This window comes from Lepisma saccharinum, chromosome 14, assembly GCF_977018435.1.
Source record: "Lepisma saccharinum chromosome 14, izLepSacc3.1, whole genome shotgun sequence".
In the NCBI taxonomy this organism is placed as follows: Eukaryota; Metazoa; Arthropoda; class Insecta; order Zygentoma; family Lepismatidae; genus Lepisma; species Lepisma saccharinum.
Window position 1 is genome coordinate 75,499,373 of NC_139242.1, and position 19,152 is coordinate 75,518,524.

Consider the following 19,152-nt stretch of genomic DNA (forward strand, 5'->3'; position numbering starts at 1 on the left):
CAGAGATTATGACCAAAGACTTAATGCATATGAACAAATACCACTGGATGTAATTCAACAAAATGCCAGTTTCAATTACAGAAGAGAGATTATGTTCTGTCTCAGCGAGTTCTAATCCATTGGAATGTGCCGGCCCCTGTGACAAAGTGGTTAGCACATTGTGCTTTGATGCCTGGGGTCCCGGGTTCGAATCCTGGCCTGAGCATGGATGTTTGCGAGTGTCCATTCATCAATTTCATCACATCATCATCACTCATCCCCATGTTTGCAAATTAGCCAAAAAATGGCACTAAAAGCGAAGTAAAATAAATCAATCAATCAATTCACTGGAATGTAATGGAAACTTTTCAATTATAATTGTAATTCAATAATAAAACGTGACTTATATCAAAAGCGAAAATGTTCTCTGCTGGGTGCATACTATAATGAATTTTTCGTGACCAAGATTTGAACAAGAAACTGTCTGCTACAAAGTTTCACTTTGGTTGTAAATATTCTTATGTTATGCAGATGGAATGAGACAAAACAAGAAACCTTGAATTTTGAAAATAGAACTTTATGGGAAATATGGCTGAAAACATCAATCCCATACTACACTTTTGGATTTCATCTTCCCAATTGATCTTCGAGGCAGAGCCAAAAAAGCAGTTTTAACTAAGTTCCCAGTCAACACACTAACGTTGCCACAACGTTGTATGAATGTTGTATTTATGATGAATGTTGTATGTAGGAGAACAACGTTGCATCAACGTTACAAAAAACATTCCACTGAATACGCTTTAGTTTGGATGATCACCACCATGAGCGCCACAAGTGTCAGATCGGAGTGTTTTGTTAAATCTGAATTTGTGTGTGCACTGACCACCAAACCTTATATTTCCTACAGCGTACACTAGATGGCAGTGCGACTCAAATGAAAAACAAACGTAACTTGTAATAACACAAATAAGGATACTTTCGATTGTAATTAGTGAAAAAATGTGTTTTATTATCCTTCGAAAGATGTGTGAATATTGAAGTTGTAAGGAAGATCAGAAAATGAAATGTGTTGAATACAAGTGAAACTCCCATGATAAATATTTTTATTCCAGACTATATAATCAGGAGCTAAGTACTGAAACAAGAAACCGATTACCAGGTGTAGTTAGAGATTGGTTAATTCATCAAAATCTCCAAACTAACAATTGCCTATTTTGGTGGAGCAGGAAAAGTTTTTATAATATGTAAAGAGAAACTGTGAGTTAGTCATATGTATTATATACAAAAATGGCTTGGCAAGATTGCTAATAGCTTACCATGGGAAGTAACCATATTTTAAATATGCATTGTTGTATTCATAAATTACGTTAGGGGCGTTGTGGCAACATTACCTTGTTGACTGGGTTAAACGCATATTGTAAAAGTTTAGAGCAATGGCAATTTAATGTGATAAGTATCGTATTCCAGTGCAGAGATGGACTGAAGTGTGAAAGTTGGTAAGAGTCACTTTGGACTTGTTTATGTTGGTACACATAGGGTAAATTCTACAAACAATTAAAACAGTAAATTATTTTTATTTTTTTTATTTTTCAGAACTGTACATATTTACACACTGCTAAGTGAATTGCATCATGATATGCCATCTTTGGCAAACTATTGCAGACTACTTAAGTTGATGGGAAAAAATAACAATTACTTATTGTTCTTTTCTCTCTTGAAAAGAGCAGTCTTGGTTTGGTATCACATCAACTATAGCCTAAACACTGAATTTTCATCACCTGTTTTCATTTCATCAGAGATATTACATACTTTTCCAAAATAATAATCCTTTTTCTGTTTTGTTTTGGCATTGTCTGGTATAGTAAAAGCAAGAAGAGTTCTGAATACGTTTAGCATGGAAAGCAAAGATATATTAAATTAGGCCAAATAAATGCTCAACTATAGAGGAGGTACAGTAATTGTCTTCGATATTTGCATTCATCAATGAAACACACTAAATTTGATTTAGTCAGCCAAATATCCCAATAACGACCGTTCTCTATATTCAAATCAACACCTCGACAATAATTTTACAATGTGAAGTAAAGCTGAGTAGTGAACATTTTTTTTACCACATTGGATGGCAAAATGTATTCATGTGCAAGTTAATTTTAGTGCACAAGTTTTCCTTATCATGAACAAGGAATTATTAATAATTATTGCTGATAAAATATTATTCATTAAATCATGTAGAAAAGGGAATACAGTGTAACCACAATTTTACGTTTTTCAGGGGACCAATCTGAAAAACATAAAATGCAGGAAAATGTAAAATCAGGGTTCCACTGTATTGCCAAAATTTGACACGCATTCTGTCCTGATTTCAACGTGAAGCATATGTAATCAATGATTATAATGATTACGTTAGGCAAACTACAAAGGTTAATCCAAAAGTAAGTTCCACACAGTGATATTTTCAGAAGTGATTTTCTGTACTGATTGGGAAAGCATACTGTCTGCTGTAAAGGGACACGGCATGTTTCCCCGTCAGCAGGCTGTGGAGTTTTTTATGCAAACTGTTTTCCAGACTGTGCAGTGAAACGATAGCTGTCTCAATGTTGACAGGAACTACACAGAAAAGTAAAATAGGTATCTTTCCATTCAAAATGTATTTGCTTTCCTGAATAACAGGTATGGTAAACTACACACGAAACATATTTCAGACTAACCCCTATAGCTTAAGAAAGGCTCAAATGCATTAAAAAAATGCATTTGCTATATTGTACACTGTAAACAGGTACAGTGGAACCTCGATTTTACGTTTTTCAGGGGACCAAGGTGAAAATAATTAAAATGTGGGAAAATGTACAGAGTGGGGCATAAAAAAAGGTAACCAAAACATGGAAATGAGACAGGACTTTGGTTACCGTTTCTTTGGCCCCACCCTGTATAATTTGTGGACATAAAATTGGGCTTCCACTATATTTGCAACATTTTTCCCAAGTAGGAAGTATGGTATCCTGCTCTCTCTCTGAATACAAGTATCTCATCGATACAAAGCACTACAAATACTGATAAATTCACAAGAATGTAATACTATGGATTTCAATTCAAGTGCATAAATCCTGCAATTTACCCTTCTTCACCAACCAAGGTAGCATCTATAAACAGTCAAAATATGCATAGAAATCGCACACAGTGCGAAGGTTTGAACACAATCTAGTTTCAACACAAATGAAACAAAGATTCCTATTATTAAAGCACAAATCAAGTTTGCTTTCCACGCTAACACCTATCCTTTTCTCGCTATCTAAGAAACTACATTAAAGAATGTACACAGCACTCTCTCACTTCTTAAGCAGAATCCTTAGAGATTTCTTCCTCAAGATATTTTTAGACAATGATTCCGTAACATCAAAACATACATAAAATTATCCATGAAATACTTCCAGATATACAGTGACACTATTTTTATCAATTCCTACCAAAATACAAACATTAAAAAAATATTCTTTCTTTGTTAAGCTGAAAGGAATGTATTTATTTTGCGTAATAAACCTGAAAAGAGGCATTTTGCACTTTTTAAATGAGTCTTGATTGCTAAACACATCTATTCTTTTTTAAAAATATATTCTGACGAAGACTCTGCAGGGACCATTCCTTTTACTTTAGAACGGAAAAATTTTAAAATCTACCAGCAAGTCCATGCATTGGATAAAGTCACAGAGAGCGTCAAATTCCTTTTTACAAGCACTTCAACAACTGTCCTGCAGTTGAGAGTATTTTTTTCCCCTGTGACTCGACTATTCTGTGCCACTGTACCCAACTACTTTCTTTAAGGAATAGCAACATCACAAATAAATAGTTAACCCATACAAGCTACTAGATATTGATATATCTAGTACCTCCAACAAAATATCCACTTTCAAAGTAAGGATGTCATTTTTCGAAGTCATATCAGAATAAATAATGTAATCACATTACATTTTTCTTGGATGTGAATCATACTTCTAGCAACCATTTACAATTTCTTACAACTTACATATATACACACATCTTTCATAATTTATTTCTTCTGTTAAAAAAAAAAATCTGTGCGAAGAGTACAAATTTCTCCAAATTCTTCTTTACAAATGTTACCGTCTATTTTTGGGAACTATCATTTTCAAATTTCTGCTGCATATAAATTGTTCTACCTAACTTGTAAGACTGTGCAAAACAATTGCTGTCTAACATGAAACGGTAACAAAACAGTTCACATCATTGGAGGAGAATTTTGGAGAAATTGTGTTCCCACAGCCACTCACAAATATATTAACAGGTTCATGTTCAATCTTGCACAGGATAAATGATTTTACAATCGATTGAACTCTGGAGAGGATTCAAAGCCTCTGAAGATGAAAGCTTTGAACGTTCTTCAGAACTCCCTTGATTGCAAATCGAAGAGAACCACAACACAATAACATCATGTCACTCTATAAAGAATCCCAGAGCTCATAGCGATTAACAGTCAAATAAGGAACAAATTATGGCATTCCACATCTTGTTAGATTTCAACAACATTCATTTGTCTAATGGATCATCCTTTACCAAACAATTTCTAACTGTAACCACTCGGTATGGCACACAATCACAGTTTCTTTGTGCAAAAATGTGTAGACCTGGTAACAGCAGCTGTATGGTAGCATGTATCAGAAAAGGATTAACAATGAAAAAATATGGCAATGTTACATTTTGCATTACTGCATCATACAAATATTCCCCACTACCAGTATATGCAAAACTTTCACACTCAAATGTAAGTTTCTATTTTCAAAAATTAATATAATTACTAAGGTCTGGATTTTTGAGGCAAAATATTGAAAATATGTATATAAATATGCAGAAAAAAATTGCGGAAATATGTAAAAATATGTAAGTATATTAAAATATGTAATATGCATATTTTTTCTATTTCAGTGCTATTTTTTAGGTTCCTGGAAGTAAAAATATCATTATATTAAATTAATCTCTCAATATTATTATATTTTAAGAAGTTTTGTTGAATAAAAGAAATTGAAATGTGCTGAATTGCATTGAAAAATTTGCAATTCGATAAACTGATAATGCATTCAAATTTCTACAATGTTGAAAAATATTCTCATTGAATGAACCAAAATGGTTTGTCGGGCAACAAATTAAATTCACATGTATAGCCTATGCAACAATACATTATTTTTTAAAGAAATTTAAAAAAAATGCTTCCATTTCAGTACATACCATGTTAATATGATGCACAGTGCACAAAACTAAATACATTTTGAGAGACTTTTACATTTTTATTTTTGGATAAATCAAAGTTTGAATGATTGTCTCACAATTATAGCTTCTTACTCAATGAAAAACCAGAAAGATTGCTAAAACAAATACTGCATTTGATGTAAACAGAAAATATGCAACATACCTCAAAATATGCAACATGACTTCACATATAGAGTTCCTAACATTTTAATTTTTACTTGCCTACCTACAAAGGTAAAAGATAGGTAATTACATAGAATTCCAGGCCTGAATAATTACTGTGACATATGTAAAAAATAGTATTCTAAATGAAAAAAATGGAAGGAGAATGTTCAATGAAAGCCATTCATTATTGAAAGTTTTCTGCTGATACTTTTATCAATAATAATCTGCTGTTAATCAGTATTATTCCCACTTGATAAATGATTGCCATATTCAATTCTTAATTTACAATCAGGGTTGTTAAAGGTCCAAAATTTCTAATGGGTTCTATTAGGTTCCGCTGCAGGACCGGAACCTTTTCTCTCGCACAATTTAAATTCATTCCAAGTTGCATATTGTTCCATTGAAAAAAAGGTTAATGGACCATATTTAAATTCATCTGCATTAAAGGTTCCTGGACAGAATTGAAACAATTGAAATATAAAATGGTTCTTTACCGTCTAGATCTGATTTACACTTCCTGATTTTCTCTCCCGGGTGGGAATTGAATTTATTTACAACCCCTGGACCTTCAACAACCCTGGGATTGTTAAAAATCCAAGAACCCATACATTCTAATGCGCTCTATTGGGTTCTGTAACAGAACAATTTAAATTAGTTTCAAGTTGCATATTGTTTCATTGAAAAAAGGTTTCTGGACCGAATTTAAATTGATCAAAAAAAGATTCCTGTACATATTTAAATTCATCCGAGAAAAAAGTTCTTGGACCGTATTTAATTGATTTGGTGTTTTAAGTCCACTTTATGCACAGTAAGGCTAATAGGGGCTGGTCCTACAGTTTAAAGTGGGATCCGAACCACTATAAGCCTCCACCGGGTATCGAACCCGGGACCCCTTGATTACAAGGTGATAACGCACCCACTGCGCCATTGGGGAGGCCTTGACCGTATTTAAATTCACCCTGAAAAAAGGTTCCTGGATCGAAATGAAATACTTTATACATAAAAAGTTTTTTTTTCAGCATAGAACTCATTTACACTTCCTGATTTTCTCTTCCGGGCGGGAATTGAATTTATTTATAATTCCTGGAAATTAACAACCCAGGGATCATTAAGGATCCAGAAATCCATAAATTATAGTGGGTTCTATTTGGATCAGTTACTGGATGGGAACCTTTTATCTCACACAATTTAAATTTGATCCAAGTTTAGTTTTTTGCTTCATTGATCTGGAAAAAATGTTCCCGGACCGTATTTAAATTGAACCGGAAAAAATGTTCCCGGACCGTATTTCATCTGAACCGGAAAAAATGTTCCTGGACCGTATTTAAACTGAACCGGAAAAAATGTTCCTGGACCGTATTTAAACTGAACCGGAAAAAATGTTCCTGGACCGTATTTAAATTGAACTGGAAAAAATGTTCCTGGACCGCATTTCAATTGAACCGGAAAAAGGTTCCTGGACTGAATTGAAATACGTTACAGATAAAAAGGTTCCTTACGGTCCAGAACCCATTTACTCTTGCTGATTTTCTCTCCTGGACCGGAATTGAATTCCGGACCTTTAACAACCCTGTTTACGATTCCTTTCTCAGTATGTGATTCAACCATAACATGCACACATCATAAAACAGGAGACACGTGTCAGGGGAGATATGCACCTTTGCTATGGAATTTCTTATTCCAATAAAAATTGTATCGGCATAAAAATCCAGAATCTGAAATCGAAATGTATAATACACAGACAAGACTTAACCCTACACCCTGAGCTGGCCCAGCTATGGACCAAGTAGTGTTGTTGCATAGTGTGTGACTTTTGGAACATACTGTGGCTCAGATAATGTTCGGAAATACGTTTTGATTGCTACATGAGTACGTCAATAGTAATTTTGAAAATTGGTTTTCATTGAGCTCAGATGCGAGTGGCATTCATTGCTCGGTTTGTGGTTTTTGTGATGCATCAGTGGCATGCTTTGGGAAACACTTTTATTTCTCCCCAAAAGTATCATGAACAAATGCGTAATTTATCACTCTTTCAATCGAGGGATCCCAGGGTTAATTCCAAAGGGACATAAGTTACCATAGATATCACTTCAACTGTATATGATGTCCCAATTAACTTTAGCATAAAGTGTACATTAAACATCAAAATGTTCAAATATTATAACAGATTGGAACATGGTTTGAAGCAGCATAAGCAGAGAGATCAAGAGTAAGGAGTATTTGAGAGAAAAAGGATCTTAAAAAAAAATGTATAAAAAGTTGCGAGTTAAACAAAGTCAGATGTGAAGATAAGAGGTGAAACTCTGGGCCAATGATTGGATGTACACCCAGGAGCATAAACAGTTAGAAAAATAAGACAAGAAAAGATAGTGTAAAAAAAATAATAAACACACACATCACATCAGTGGTTACCCAGACTTGAACATCAAAACAAAATGTACAGGTAACATTTGAATGACTTAACAAAAAAGAAACAAACAAATGAAAACGAAAAATCAACAACTACCATGCATAAATAATAGGGTACATAATCGCAAAGAATTAACCAGCTGTGAAACATACAAGCAGTCAGAGAGTAGATTATTTTTAATGCAATAAATGCATTAATTTTATAGAACATGTTCAAATATAAAATAATCATGTAATTGGGTTTTGTGAAATAACTCATTCATGTACGTTTTGAGAAAAGTACTTATATACTTCAACAAATTATTGACAAACTGAAATTTATATGAGCATTAAAACCTCTCAAAAAAACTATCTTCATATTGCAAATTAAATTAATTCAATACTGAAAACCACAATATATTAATTTGCACTAAATTTGCATGTAATTCTAACATTTGCCTACAAATGATACCATGAAATATAAACATAAATGTTTTACCTGCACTGGTATCACACACAAAATACATTTTCAGTCAATACCAGATATTTTTAAGTACTGTTCTTGATATACTTAAAACACAATGATTTGGAATAAAACAAATTAACTTACATTCATTGTAAAATAAACAGCATATCATTTCAGAATGTTATTAAAACATAACATGAAGAAAAAGGGACGTATATATTGCTCAAACTGTACCTAAACACCCATGCATAGTAAAAATTCAGTCGGATCCAATGATAAACAACAGCACCTTCATCTACACAACCACCATGCATAATTTTATATCTTCCCTGTCAGACATCCTTACTTTCAAAGCCCAAAAAGTAAAGTTACATTTATTTTACACAAGTATACATTTCCAGTCAAAAAGACCTTTTGCATTGTTATACATCAGGCACCTAGTTATTTAATTGTTATCACTTATTTGTCATACAGTTTTAAATCTATGTAAGCTGGCCTCACTCAGATACACAAATTTAAAGACTGACATGGACTTTCCACATTGCCTGGTATCACAATATCTCTACAGTCTTCGGGGTTGAGAATACCTTTTCTTGCAAGAAAGAAATCACACAGTTGTACTAAAATCTAACATAAAAATTGTACTTTTTTGGAATCACCAAAAGGAAGAGGCCCAGCTGATGTGAAACAGTCAGTCCAAGTAGGTAAACAAAACTGATGAATGCTTTATCGATAATCTACTGCTTTTGCACAGACAAGACACAATGACTTTTTTTTCTTTCTCTAATACTAGCTTTGAAATTTATCCTGTATGGGTAAAACTATAAAGTGCTTTAAGCCACGAAAGAAAAAAAAACTTGTTCCGAAAGCAATGCAGTCGAAAGACATTCAATGTAAGGTAAAGAGCATCACAACTTTGGCAAGTAGAAGAAATGTTTCATCACTTAGGTTCACGAGTCAACTTCATCCTCGCACGAGTTACTTTATGTTGTTTTGTTGCGATTCGCCCAAGTCATTTGGTCGATCTCGAAAGAAACCATTCTTAGTTTTGCACTCACGGATCGTAACGGTCATGAGATTCACGGTAACATCGGTGATGAAGATCTGATCGGCAAGGGGATTTCTTGTGTGCCAGTATTCTGATCCAGGACTAATGACTTCGACAATTGCCTCCTCCAAGATCTTTTCACTGTCTTCTGACACGTGTCCGTTTGTGATTGCCTCACTCGCAGCAGGTGGTTCGATACTTGCCGTCAAGTTTTCAGTGTCCGACACATTCCCATTTGGCAAACCTTCACTTATTTTCTCACTGGTAGGCGCTGTAGCAGCTGTTTCTGCTTCATCTGACTTAGTTGCCGTGACTGGGTGGAGAATTGGTGTGGTGGCTGGTGCTTGCTGCGGAACGGGTGTTACGTTGCCCACTGCCGTAAGCGTGGGCGCAGTTCTTTTGTCAGCCCCAGGAGGGCTACCGATGCCGGAGGAAGAGCGAGAAAACGGTGGCGAAGCTGGATGTGGCGATTTGGGAGGGAGGTCTTCAGTTTCCGCAGCTTCTCCAATGGATCTGGCCCCTGTCGATGCTCTTCTGTGATGCTGCAGAAGTGAGGGGACAGGGGTCGTCGCTGGACTCTCAGGTGGGGGAGATGAGAGTGGTTTCACTGGAACAAGCTTTGGGATCTTTGCCGGAGGGGGACTTGTACTTCCGCTGTTTGCCGATGCAACGGTCATCGATGTCGTCGTACTTGAGGATGATGAAGTTTCTGATGGAGTGACGCCAGAAGATGAGTTGCTGTTTGTTGACGTTATGGTGATCGTGACGCCTATCTTCCCAGATTCTGCTGACAGAACTTCCGCCTTACGCTTTGTCGTTTCCTTCTTAGGTTGCTCATCGCCTGACGTATCGGCAGAATCTCCGGTATCGGTCCCTGCTTTGGCATCTGGCGGTGCTGGTGATGGAACACTCTCATCTGCAACTGATACATCAGGCACGGCCTCATCCTGACTGCTTTCTCCACCATCACCTGTTCCCCTACCATCTTCACTCTGGTCTTCCACGTCACTCCTATGACTTCGTGAAGAGTACGAGTACTCTTGCTGTAAAGATACATTAAATTAAGAACTTCTCAAACACAAGAGTATTGGAGAGCAGGAAAGCAGTTACCAATCACTTACATATCAGTTTGCGCCAAGATAAATCTTAAAAAATCACAAGCAACAATACACTAGTAATTTTAATTCAACGATGTCAGTTCTCCTCTTTTAATATAGTTTTTATATTTACTTTCAAGTTCAAGCTAAATTGTATAATTCAGCAATTTAAAGCTAGCATACCTATAACCTGATGTATGAATGTTTCCTGTCATACAATGATAGTAACTTATGGAAACTCCATGAAAATTATGACAAAAAAGGGTCTGTGAAATAATACTGCACTATGAAATACACATTCCATAAATTTGAAATCATGTCATTCAACACGTGTAAAAGAACTGAGAGGCAAGTAAGGTAAAATATTAGAATACATATACTTTTTAATTATATTGAATAGATTTCATACTCAAGCATGAAAATACTACTCCAGAGCTTACTAAAAAAATATTCAATAATATCTATTACCTTAAACAACATCGACAACTTAGAATATCTATGAGTGTTTTACTACCAACTATTTTAAAAGTTAATACACAATGGATCAGCATCTTTATATTCCTGGGTTTACAACCCCATGGAATGCAGTGCACACAATTCAGGACATTGGCTGAGGCACTGGTGATGGATTGGAATATGATTTGGCACAATCGACCCCTATCGTTGGATGCAACAGGTACAGATGGTGTAGACAAGCTGACGTTTGTTTTAGCATGAAATACCCTAGATGATTTCAAAGGGAGAATTCACTACCGGGTGCCACATCCTTATTGGAAATCATTAAATGCCTAAAATAAAAATTATCTCATTCAAAATTTAAAGCTTCCATTAAAATTAGCAAGGGAGCAGTTGCAGTAGGAAGAAGGAAAATATCTTGTGTACGATTTGCAGATGACATTGCACTGTTGGCAGAAAATGAAAAAAAATAGAAATGACATGCCAGCAGAAATGAACAGTTAGGGATGAGAATAAATGTGAAGAAGACGAAAACAATGATCAGAAGAAAACCGAGAAAGGCAATAATGAATATCAGAGGCAAGAGAATCGAAGAAGTAGACTGCTTTGAATATCTCGGATGCATCATCAGCACATCAGCAGTGATGTTAAATGCAATCAAGAAATACAAATCAGAATAGCAATGTCAAAGGAAGCCTTCAATGGAAATAAAAATATTGTCTGTGGATCTATGGACAAGAACTGAGGAAAAGATTAATGAAATGCTTTGTGTAGCTCTACATTGTGTGGAAACGTGAGTGAGTGTGAGTTTTTGTTTTAAGTCCACTTAATGCACAGAAAGGCTAATCTGGATTGGACCAACAGTTTAAAGTGGGATCTGAACCACTATGTGCCTCCAACGGGTATCGAACCCAGGACATCTTGATTACAAGTTCTACAAATGTGGCTATGGAGACAAATGGAACGGGTGAAATGGACAGGAAAAGTGAGGAATGAAACAATGCTAGAAAGAGTTGGAGAGAAGAGATCAATGCTGGAGATAATCATGAAGAGAAAAATATATTGGTTAGGCCCCTGGATGAGAAGACACTGTATCTAAGGGATGGTCAAGGAAAATAAAATCCGGGGAAGAAGAAGATACCAAATGATTGAGGACGTCAAAATAAATGGGTCGTAAGCTGCTTCAAAGTGAAGGGCTCATGATCGAACAGCATGAAGGTTGCAAGTAAACAATGAATGAATGAAACATTAAATGGTTCCAATTTTTTTATGCATGCAGACAAATGTATAATTTCTGATTTAACGGAAACAATATTATCAAAAGGGATAAATTTTAAAAATCATCTGTTCTGACCTCAAATAATATTTTAAAAAAAGGTTTAAAGTCTATTAAAACAACTGCTCTGCATTCATGGCAATAGGCAATTCACAACCCCATTACTTCACCACTGGAACAACAACTAACTAGGGCTGAGCTGATACTGATGTGAATGAATCAATATCAAAACTAACAGTAGCATTTTACTTATCAATAGTAGCCAATACCTTCCCAGCATTTTGGTCATGTGACATATTTGCAGTCTAATTATCCTGGAAATTATGCAAAATTCAAAAATTCTATTTATTTTGCACCAATATTGCATTAAAAAACTGTATTTTGTGATTACATAACAGTTTCTTTTCTAATATTTTGATGTAATTCTTGAAAATTTTTAAGGAAAAAATTAAGTAATAATAAACAATATTTTGGACAACTTTTAATTGTTACAATTTCAAGCAGCAATAGCGGTGGGAATCTGTAAGAGTATTAGCATCATTAAGGGTATCGGCTGAGCCATACTTCCAACTCGTGTCTTACATAGCAGCGAAGGGAGCTCAAAATGTAATGTGCAATGCTGTCCCTCACATGCCAAATCGCATCCCAATCTACCTAACCTTTCCACAACACTTCATCCATCCCCTTTTAACTTAAGCTCCCCATGCCCCATACGTCATCTAAACCACTGTTCTGGACCCCAAAGTGTTTTTATATATATATATATATATATATATATATATATATATATATATATATATATATATATATATATAAAAGTGCTCCCCTGTGCTTAGCACCACGCCATGAAGGCGTATAGGGGGTGTGGGGGTAACGCCCCACACTTTCTTGATCCGGTCATGGGTGGGGGTGATGTGATCAGCATCACGCCCCTGACCGCCTTTACCCCCCAGGGTTTCCCCCACGTACCCATGTTATTCGACGCTGGGTGGGCGCCGGGGCCGCTTCCTACGTTAGAAAAGTTCCCGGATTTGAACCGGCCGGGGATCGAACCCGGGACCTTGAGCATGGTAGTCAGACGCGTTACCGACTGAGCCACCACGGCCTCAACACTAAATTATCATTAAATTCAAATAGACGCATAATTACAAAACACTCTTTTCATCTTTACTATTATCTCCATACAATATATTAAGACCACTAAATTAACGCACAAGGCCTTTTCTGGGCACCAGACTGGGTCTACACTTTGTACAATTTGTATCACTTTCATATTATGTATTATATATGTTCTATTTGTTTGTATATTATAATTAATAAATAAATAAATGAAAATAAAAAGGTGGGGGAACCGATCAAATTCAAACAACAGACATCCTGGTTTATTTAAAGGCACCAGGACTTAAGAGCATACCCTCGAATGTATGCGGGAGGAGGCAGGCTTACTTCAGGAGGCTCCCCCCTCACCTTTTTGCCTCTAAACACATTTTCCTATCTTTTTGAAAAATTGTTACGATATTCCAAAATCTGAAAAAAATTACACATGCTTAGAACTCCTTCTGGAGCATTCAAGTGTATTTTCATGGTTTGCCTTTGCCTAGATATTCTCAATGGTTTCGTGGCTAAAACTATGATATAATTATGTAAATCCATAGAAACATATAAACTATTGACAATATCTAAACAACAGCAAAACCAAACCACATGAAGATTCATGTCAGTGCTCTAGAAGGAATTCTAAGTACATGTAATTTTTCAGACTTTGGAATATCATAGCACCAGAGGAAAATTTGGAAACAGCTGCCCTGTGTCGGCCAAACGTCCAGCCCAGCCTTAACAGGTGCTTCATAAATACAAACTGTAGATATCGGGCGATTCCCTCGCTAGAGGCCCCAAACTTTTGTCTATAAAACTGTCATTTACTTAAAGTTTGTCTTGAAATTTTATATGCACATCCCGTAAAACAGGATCTAACCTCTCGCAATAAGTTTGTACTCTTCCAGTGACTGTCATTTGTTTTCTTCAACCTGACAATGCATCTCGGTAGTGTTGGCTCAAATGTATAGGGATTACAATGTCCACAATCGAAGAGCGTGTGTTCCTCGTTCATAAATACTGGCAAACTGGTTCATTTAAAGCATGTCAAAGGGCATTTAAGACTGAATTTCGTGCTAGACGTGTACCTTCAAAGTGTTGTATCCAGAAATAGGTAAGAAAGTTAGAGACAACGGGAAGTCTTGTCACACAGCATTCAGGAGGCTGGAAAATGTCTGAAGTGACAAAACAGGATGTAAAGGAGTGATTACTGGCATCACCATCAAAATCATTCCGAAGACTCTCCCAAGAAACTAATCTCCCATATTCCACGTGTAAAAAAGCTGCAAAAAAAATCAAAACTATCGCACAATCGCAGCCCTGAAAGAAGCTATACGTCAAGAGATTGAAGCCATTACCGACACAACTTTAAGAAAAGTATTCCAGAATTTGGAGAGACGTGTACAAAAGTGCTTGCACGTGGAAGGGGACCATTTTCAGCATCGGATATGAGCAGATCCTCTTTTACATTGTTCAAGATATGTGCATACAAATTTTCAATACACACTTTAAGTAAATGGCAGTTTTAGAGACAAAAGTTTGGGGCCTCTAGTGAGGGAATCACCCTGTATAAAGAACTGAAGCAATAGTGTTCTATTAACTTTGGTGTCCACTGCCACCATCTTCATTGGAACTTGCTGCACTGTTCTCTCAGTTCTTTCCATCTATTTACTACCACAATTCTCATTTCCCAAAAAATTAAAACGAACTGTACTTACATGAAGTCGTGATTCCCTACGTCTTGGTCCTCTCCTACCCTGTTCAGACCTTTGTCTGAAACAAACAAAACAAATGTAAATATCTATGCTTTTATTACAGAAATACACAAATTTAAATACAAGCATGATTTGACTTTTGTTATTTAATTTACTGGCACTTTTCTGCCACTTTTGGTGGCACTGATAAGAATCATTGTTGATGTGATGAAACTGAAGGGACATTCACAAAAAAAAAACACCCATGCCTATACTTCAGTCAACAAGGTAATGTTACCACAACATTGTGGCAACGTTAGCCCCTAACGTTGTTACAACGTTGTGAAAACGTTGTGTCAACGTTTAAGGGTAATTTTTTTCAACGTTGCTGCAACGTTGGTTGACAACGTTATCACAACATATACTGAACATTATGTAGCAACGTTAGGTATGTCAGGGGTTAACGTTGCCACAACTTTTTTGCAACATTACCTTGCTGCCTGTGTAATTTACGAATATAACAATGCATATTTAAAATATGGTTATTTCGCATGGTAAGCTATTAGCAATCTTGCCAAGCCATTTTTGTATATAATACATACGCGTAACAGGAAAAACTCATGTTTGTAACGTCACAGTTCCTCCTTACATATTATAAAAACTTTTTCTGCTCCACCAAAATAGGCAATTGTTAGTCTGGAGATTTTTATGAATTAACCAATCTCTAACTACACCTGGTAATCAGTTTCTTTTTGCAGTACTTAGCTCCTGATTATATAGTCTGGAATAAAAATATTTATCATGGGAGTTTCACTTGTATTCAACACATTTCATTTTCTGATCTTCCTTACAACTTCAATATTCACACATCTTTCGAAGGATAATAAAACACATTTTTTCACTAATTACAATCGAAAGTATCGTTATTTGTGTTACTAAAAGGTATGTTTATTTTTCATTTTAGTCACACTGCCATCTAGTGTACGCTGTAGGAAATATAAGGTTTGGTGGTCAGTGCACACACAAATTCAGATTAAACAAAACACAAAACACTCCGATCTCATGGTGATGATCATCCAAACTAAAGCGTATTCAGTGGAATGTTTTTTGTAACGTTGATGCAACGTTATCACAACGTTGTTCCCCTACATACAACATTCATCATAAATACAACAAGCATACAACGTTGTGGCAACATTATCACAACGTTGTTCCCCTACATACAACATTCATACAACGTTGGGGCAACGTTAGTGTGTTGATCGAACCTGGGACCTCTGGCATTGGCACAAAGACTTATGTGTAGTGGTAAAGTAATAATGATAGGGTGCAACTGCACATTTCAAATTAATTTAAAGTTCATTTCATGCACAATCAATACAGTGTACGCCCAATTTTACATTTCCGTAAATTCAAAGCCACAATAGAGAAAAATCATAAAAAAATTCTCTAATCTCATATTTTAAGTATTTCCACCATGGTTCCCTCAAAAACACAATTACACTGTAATTAGAACTGGGTATATCGTTTGAAACAATCTGCTGAAAATCAACTCCAATAATAAAATTGTTCCAGGATTACATTATGTCATTTTCCCTCTAAATGCCCACTATAATCATTATGATAAAGTGAAAGACTCATAAAAAATGGAATCTTGTAATTCACGGGCAATGCTTTTCATTAGCAGATAAAACGCAAACCTAATGCAGTGCACTAACATTCACTAAATGCTCATTATGTTTACTTTTTACCACGGTGTAATAAGTTGCATCATACACAAGAGTGATGCTTTGCCTGTAAAGCAACACATACAATTTCTACCATGAGTTCACAAAGTAATGTCTTTTCTTCTCGTTTTGAGTTCAACTCGAATCTCGGGGAGCTTTCACACTGAAGCAAGATGCAACAAGCGACATGTGTCACTTAAAAAAAAAAAACCTTCTGAAATAAATGCAACTCTTTGAACTGAAGAGACAAGACAAGCTGCACGTGTCGCTCAGACTGGGCACTTTTTTCAATTTCTGTCACCTTGATCTATTGTTTGCTTTAGACTGAAGGGGCCTTAGTCACTTCAGTGTGAAATCTCCATGTCACCTGTCACTTTTATCTGAAAGCTCCCCCAGTTTAACAAAAGACAAACAAACTGAAACAGATATTCCATTTTATTTGTAATAGCTCAGTATGAAAACACATATAGCAGGTACAATTTTCAGCAAAAAATGCAGGCTCGACCTGAGCTACCAAGCCGGCTTGGCCTCGCCTGATTATTCGCTGTCGCTGTTTTACCTGTGTCGATTTATCTCAGCAAGTGCTACTGCAAAGGGATCTGTTGCCTTTGTAACACTGTAGATGTTGACGTTGCCTGGTTCCTCCCAGCGTAGAGATTTAACTTAATTAAATTCGGCACACAGGAGATTTCAGGGAAAAATCAGACGAGGTCAGGCTGGCTGGGTAGCTCGGGGGTAGAGCAATTGCATGGTATACCAGAGACCCAGGTTCAAGTCCTGGTCTAGCCTGCATTTTTCACTGAAAAATCTACGTAGTACATCTCCTGTGTGTGCATGATTTAATGAAAATATAGCAGGTGTTTTGTCAAAGGTACAATAAATGTTCTTGATGGTTTACAAAAATAGAACTGTGGTCAAGTCAGTCAGAATTTTTTTTAAAAATCTCAAGATAAAAAGGTTTCGACTAACTAGACAAAACACAGAATAATACCAGAGTATTACAGATGTCTAAATTGATTTTCAATGTTTGTTATTTTCCCTTGCTTTCATTTGTCACAACCAGGGGTAGAAAAATACAGGTGGCTGAAAAATTTCATATTCAGTTTTAAATATTTTGAGTTTGCTAATGGAAATGTTAATTATATATTTTTTCAAAAAATACAACAAATAAGAGTATGTGTTTTTTATTCTGTTTTTGTGTTTTCTGAAGGGATGGGCCGATACCGATAAAGTACCGATATAAAATTAGAAATGGTCCTTGAAGAACTTGAAATCTCCTTAATAAATGTGATTCAAGGTGACTGCAGTGCAAAAGAAGTTGAATATTTAGACAATTACTAGGGCATCGAGATTATCCATAAAAATTACAACAAAATGTCAGAATTTTGTATTAAATTAGAAGATATTTATCGATATATCAGATTGGTAAAATAATCGGTAATTTTACCGATACACCTATATTGGCTGATACCGATTAATCGGGATATGTCATTATGATTTTTTCACTGTAGGTAGCAAAATTTCAAAATTTGCATGAATGTGGTAAAATTTCAAATGTTCTTTATGCTGTTAATGGTTGAGCCTATTTTTGGAAAGCCACTCCGGTGTAATAATTAATTACCTCTAATAAAATATTAATTAATAAATCTAATGTTTCAAGGTCACATTTCAAAGTGTGTTGCTTTATCTTAACTGGAATTATGGCTTTTATTTATATAGAAATATAAAAAGCGAAAGGTGCTGGCGTTTGAATTATTTTCAGTTTTGTCTACCCTTGACCTATCAACAATGAGTATATACAGTGGTGAAAAATACTCACATGTTGAAATTTGAACATAAGTGGTGGTATATATAAGCAGAACAAATCAATAAAAGTAAAGATATACTTACCCTTGTTCGAACATTTGAATCAGTCGATGATCCAAAATATTCTCTTCTGGCTCCCATGTGCTGTGTCTGAAAGATAAGAAAAACAGAGTTGTACTTAAATTGTATCAATCCTTGTCTATGCATACATCTGTCACATTCTACTGAGGAATAATGTTGAGGAAAATGACCATTTCAGATTGCACACTTGCAAATCAATTCAGTAAAATGGTTCGTTCAATACAATCAACGCCTCTGCCATTGTAATCCAACACTGAAAAGAAGCCAACCCTGTGCAAATCTTAATTCTTTAAAAAAAAAAAAACAGCAAAAATCTTAAAATCTTTGAAAGATAAGTTAAAAACTATGAAAAGCATGGAAAAAGATGAGCACATTGGATTAACATTCATGATAAGAGTCAGCAGCTTCTTGCATAGAATTAAGTTTAAAAAGGTCCTGAGGACAAGCTTGTAAATACAAATAATTATACTAATTACTCAGAATTGTGGATATGAAGAAATCAATTTAACAAGTATGAATATCAGCTGGAATTGATATATTAGCAGCAGCAGTGCCGATATGATATTTCAACAATTCCGATACTCAATTTTAATTTACTCTTCTGCTTTTATCAGT

The 19,152-nt window shown here is 35.5% G+C and overlaps 1 protein-coding gene across 1 annotated transcript in view; it reads right to left on the minus strand.

Moving 5' to 3' along the window:
• Positions 1 to 1,574: 1,574 nt before the first annotated feature.
• Pc (chromodomain protein polycomb) overlaps positions 1,575 to 19,152 on the minus strand; it is a 28,853-nt gene continuing 11,275 nt past the window's right edge. Inside the window, exons 3-5 of the mRNA XM_083135955.1 lie at positions 18,541 to 18,606; positions 14,948 to 15,002; positions 1,575 to 10,348 (exon numbers count right to left, since the gene is read on the minus strand). Of these exons, the coding sequence (XP_082992081.1) occupies positions 9,236 to 10,348; positions 14,948 to 15,002; positions 18,541 to 18,606 (1,234 nt within the window). The 3' untranslated portion in view covers positions 1,575 to 9,235. The remainder of the gene's footprint in view (positions 10,349 to 14,947; positions 15,003 to 18,540; positions 18,607 to 19,152) is intronic.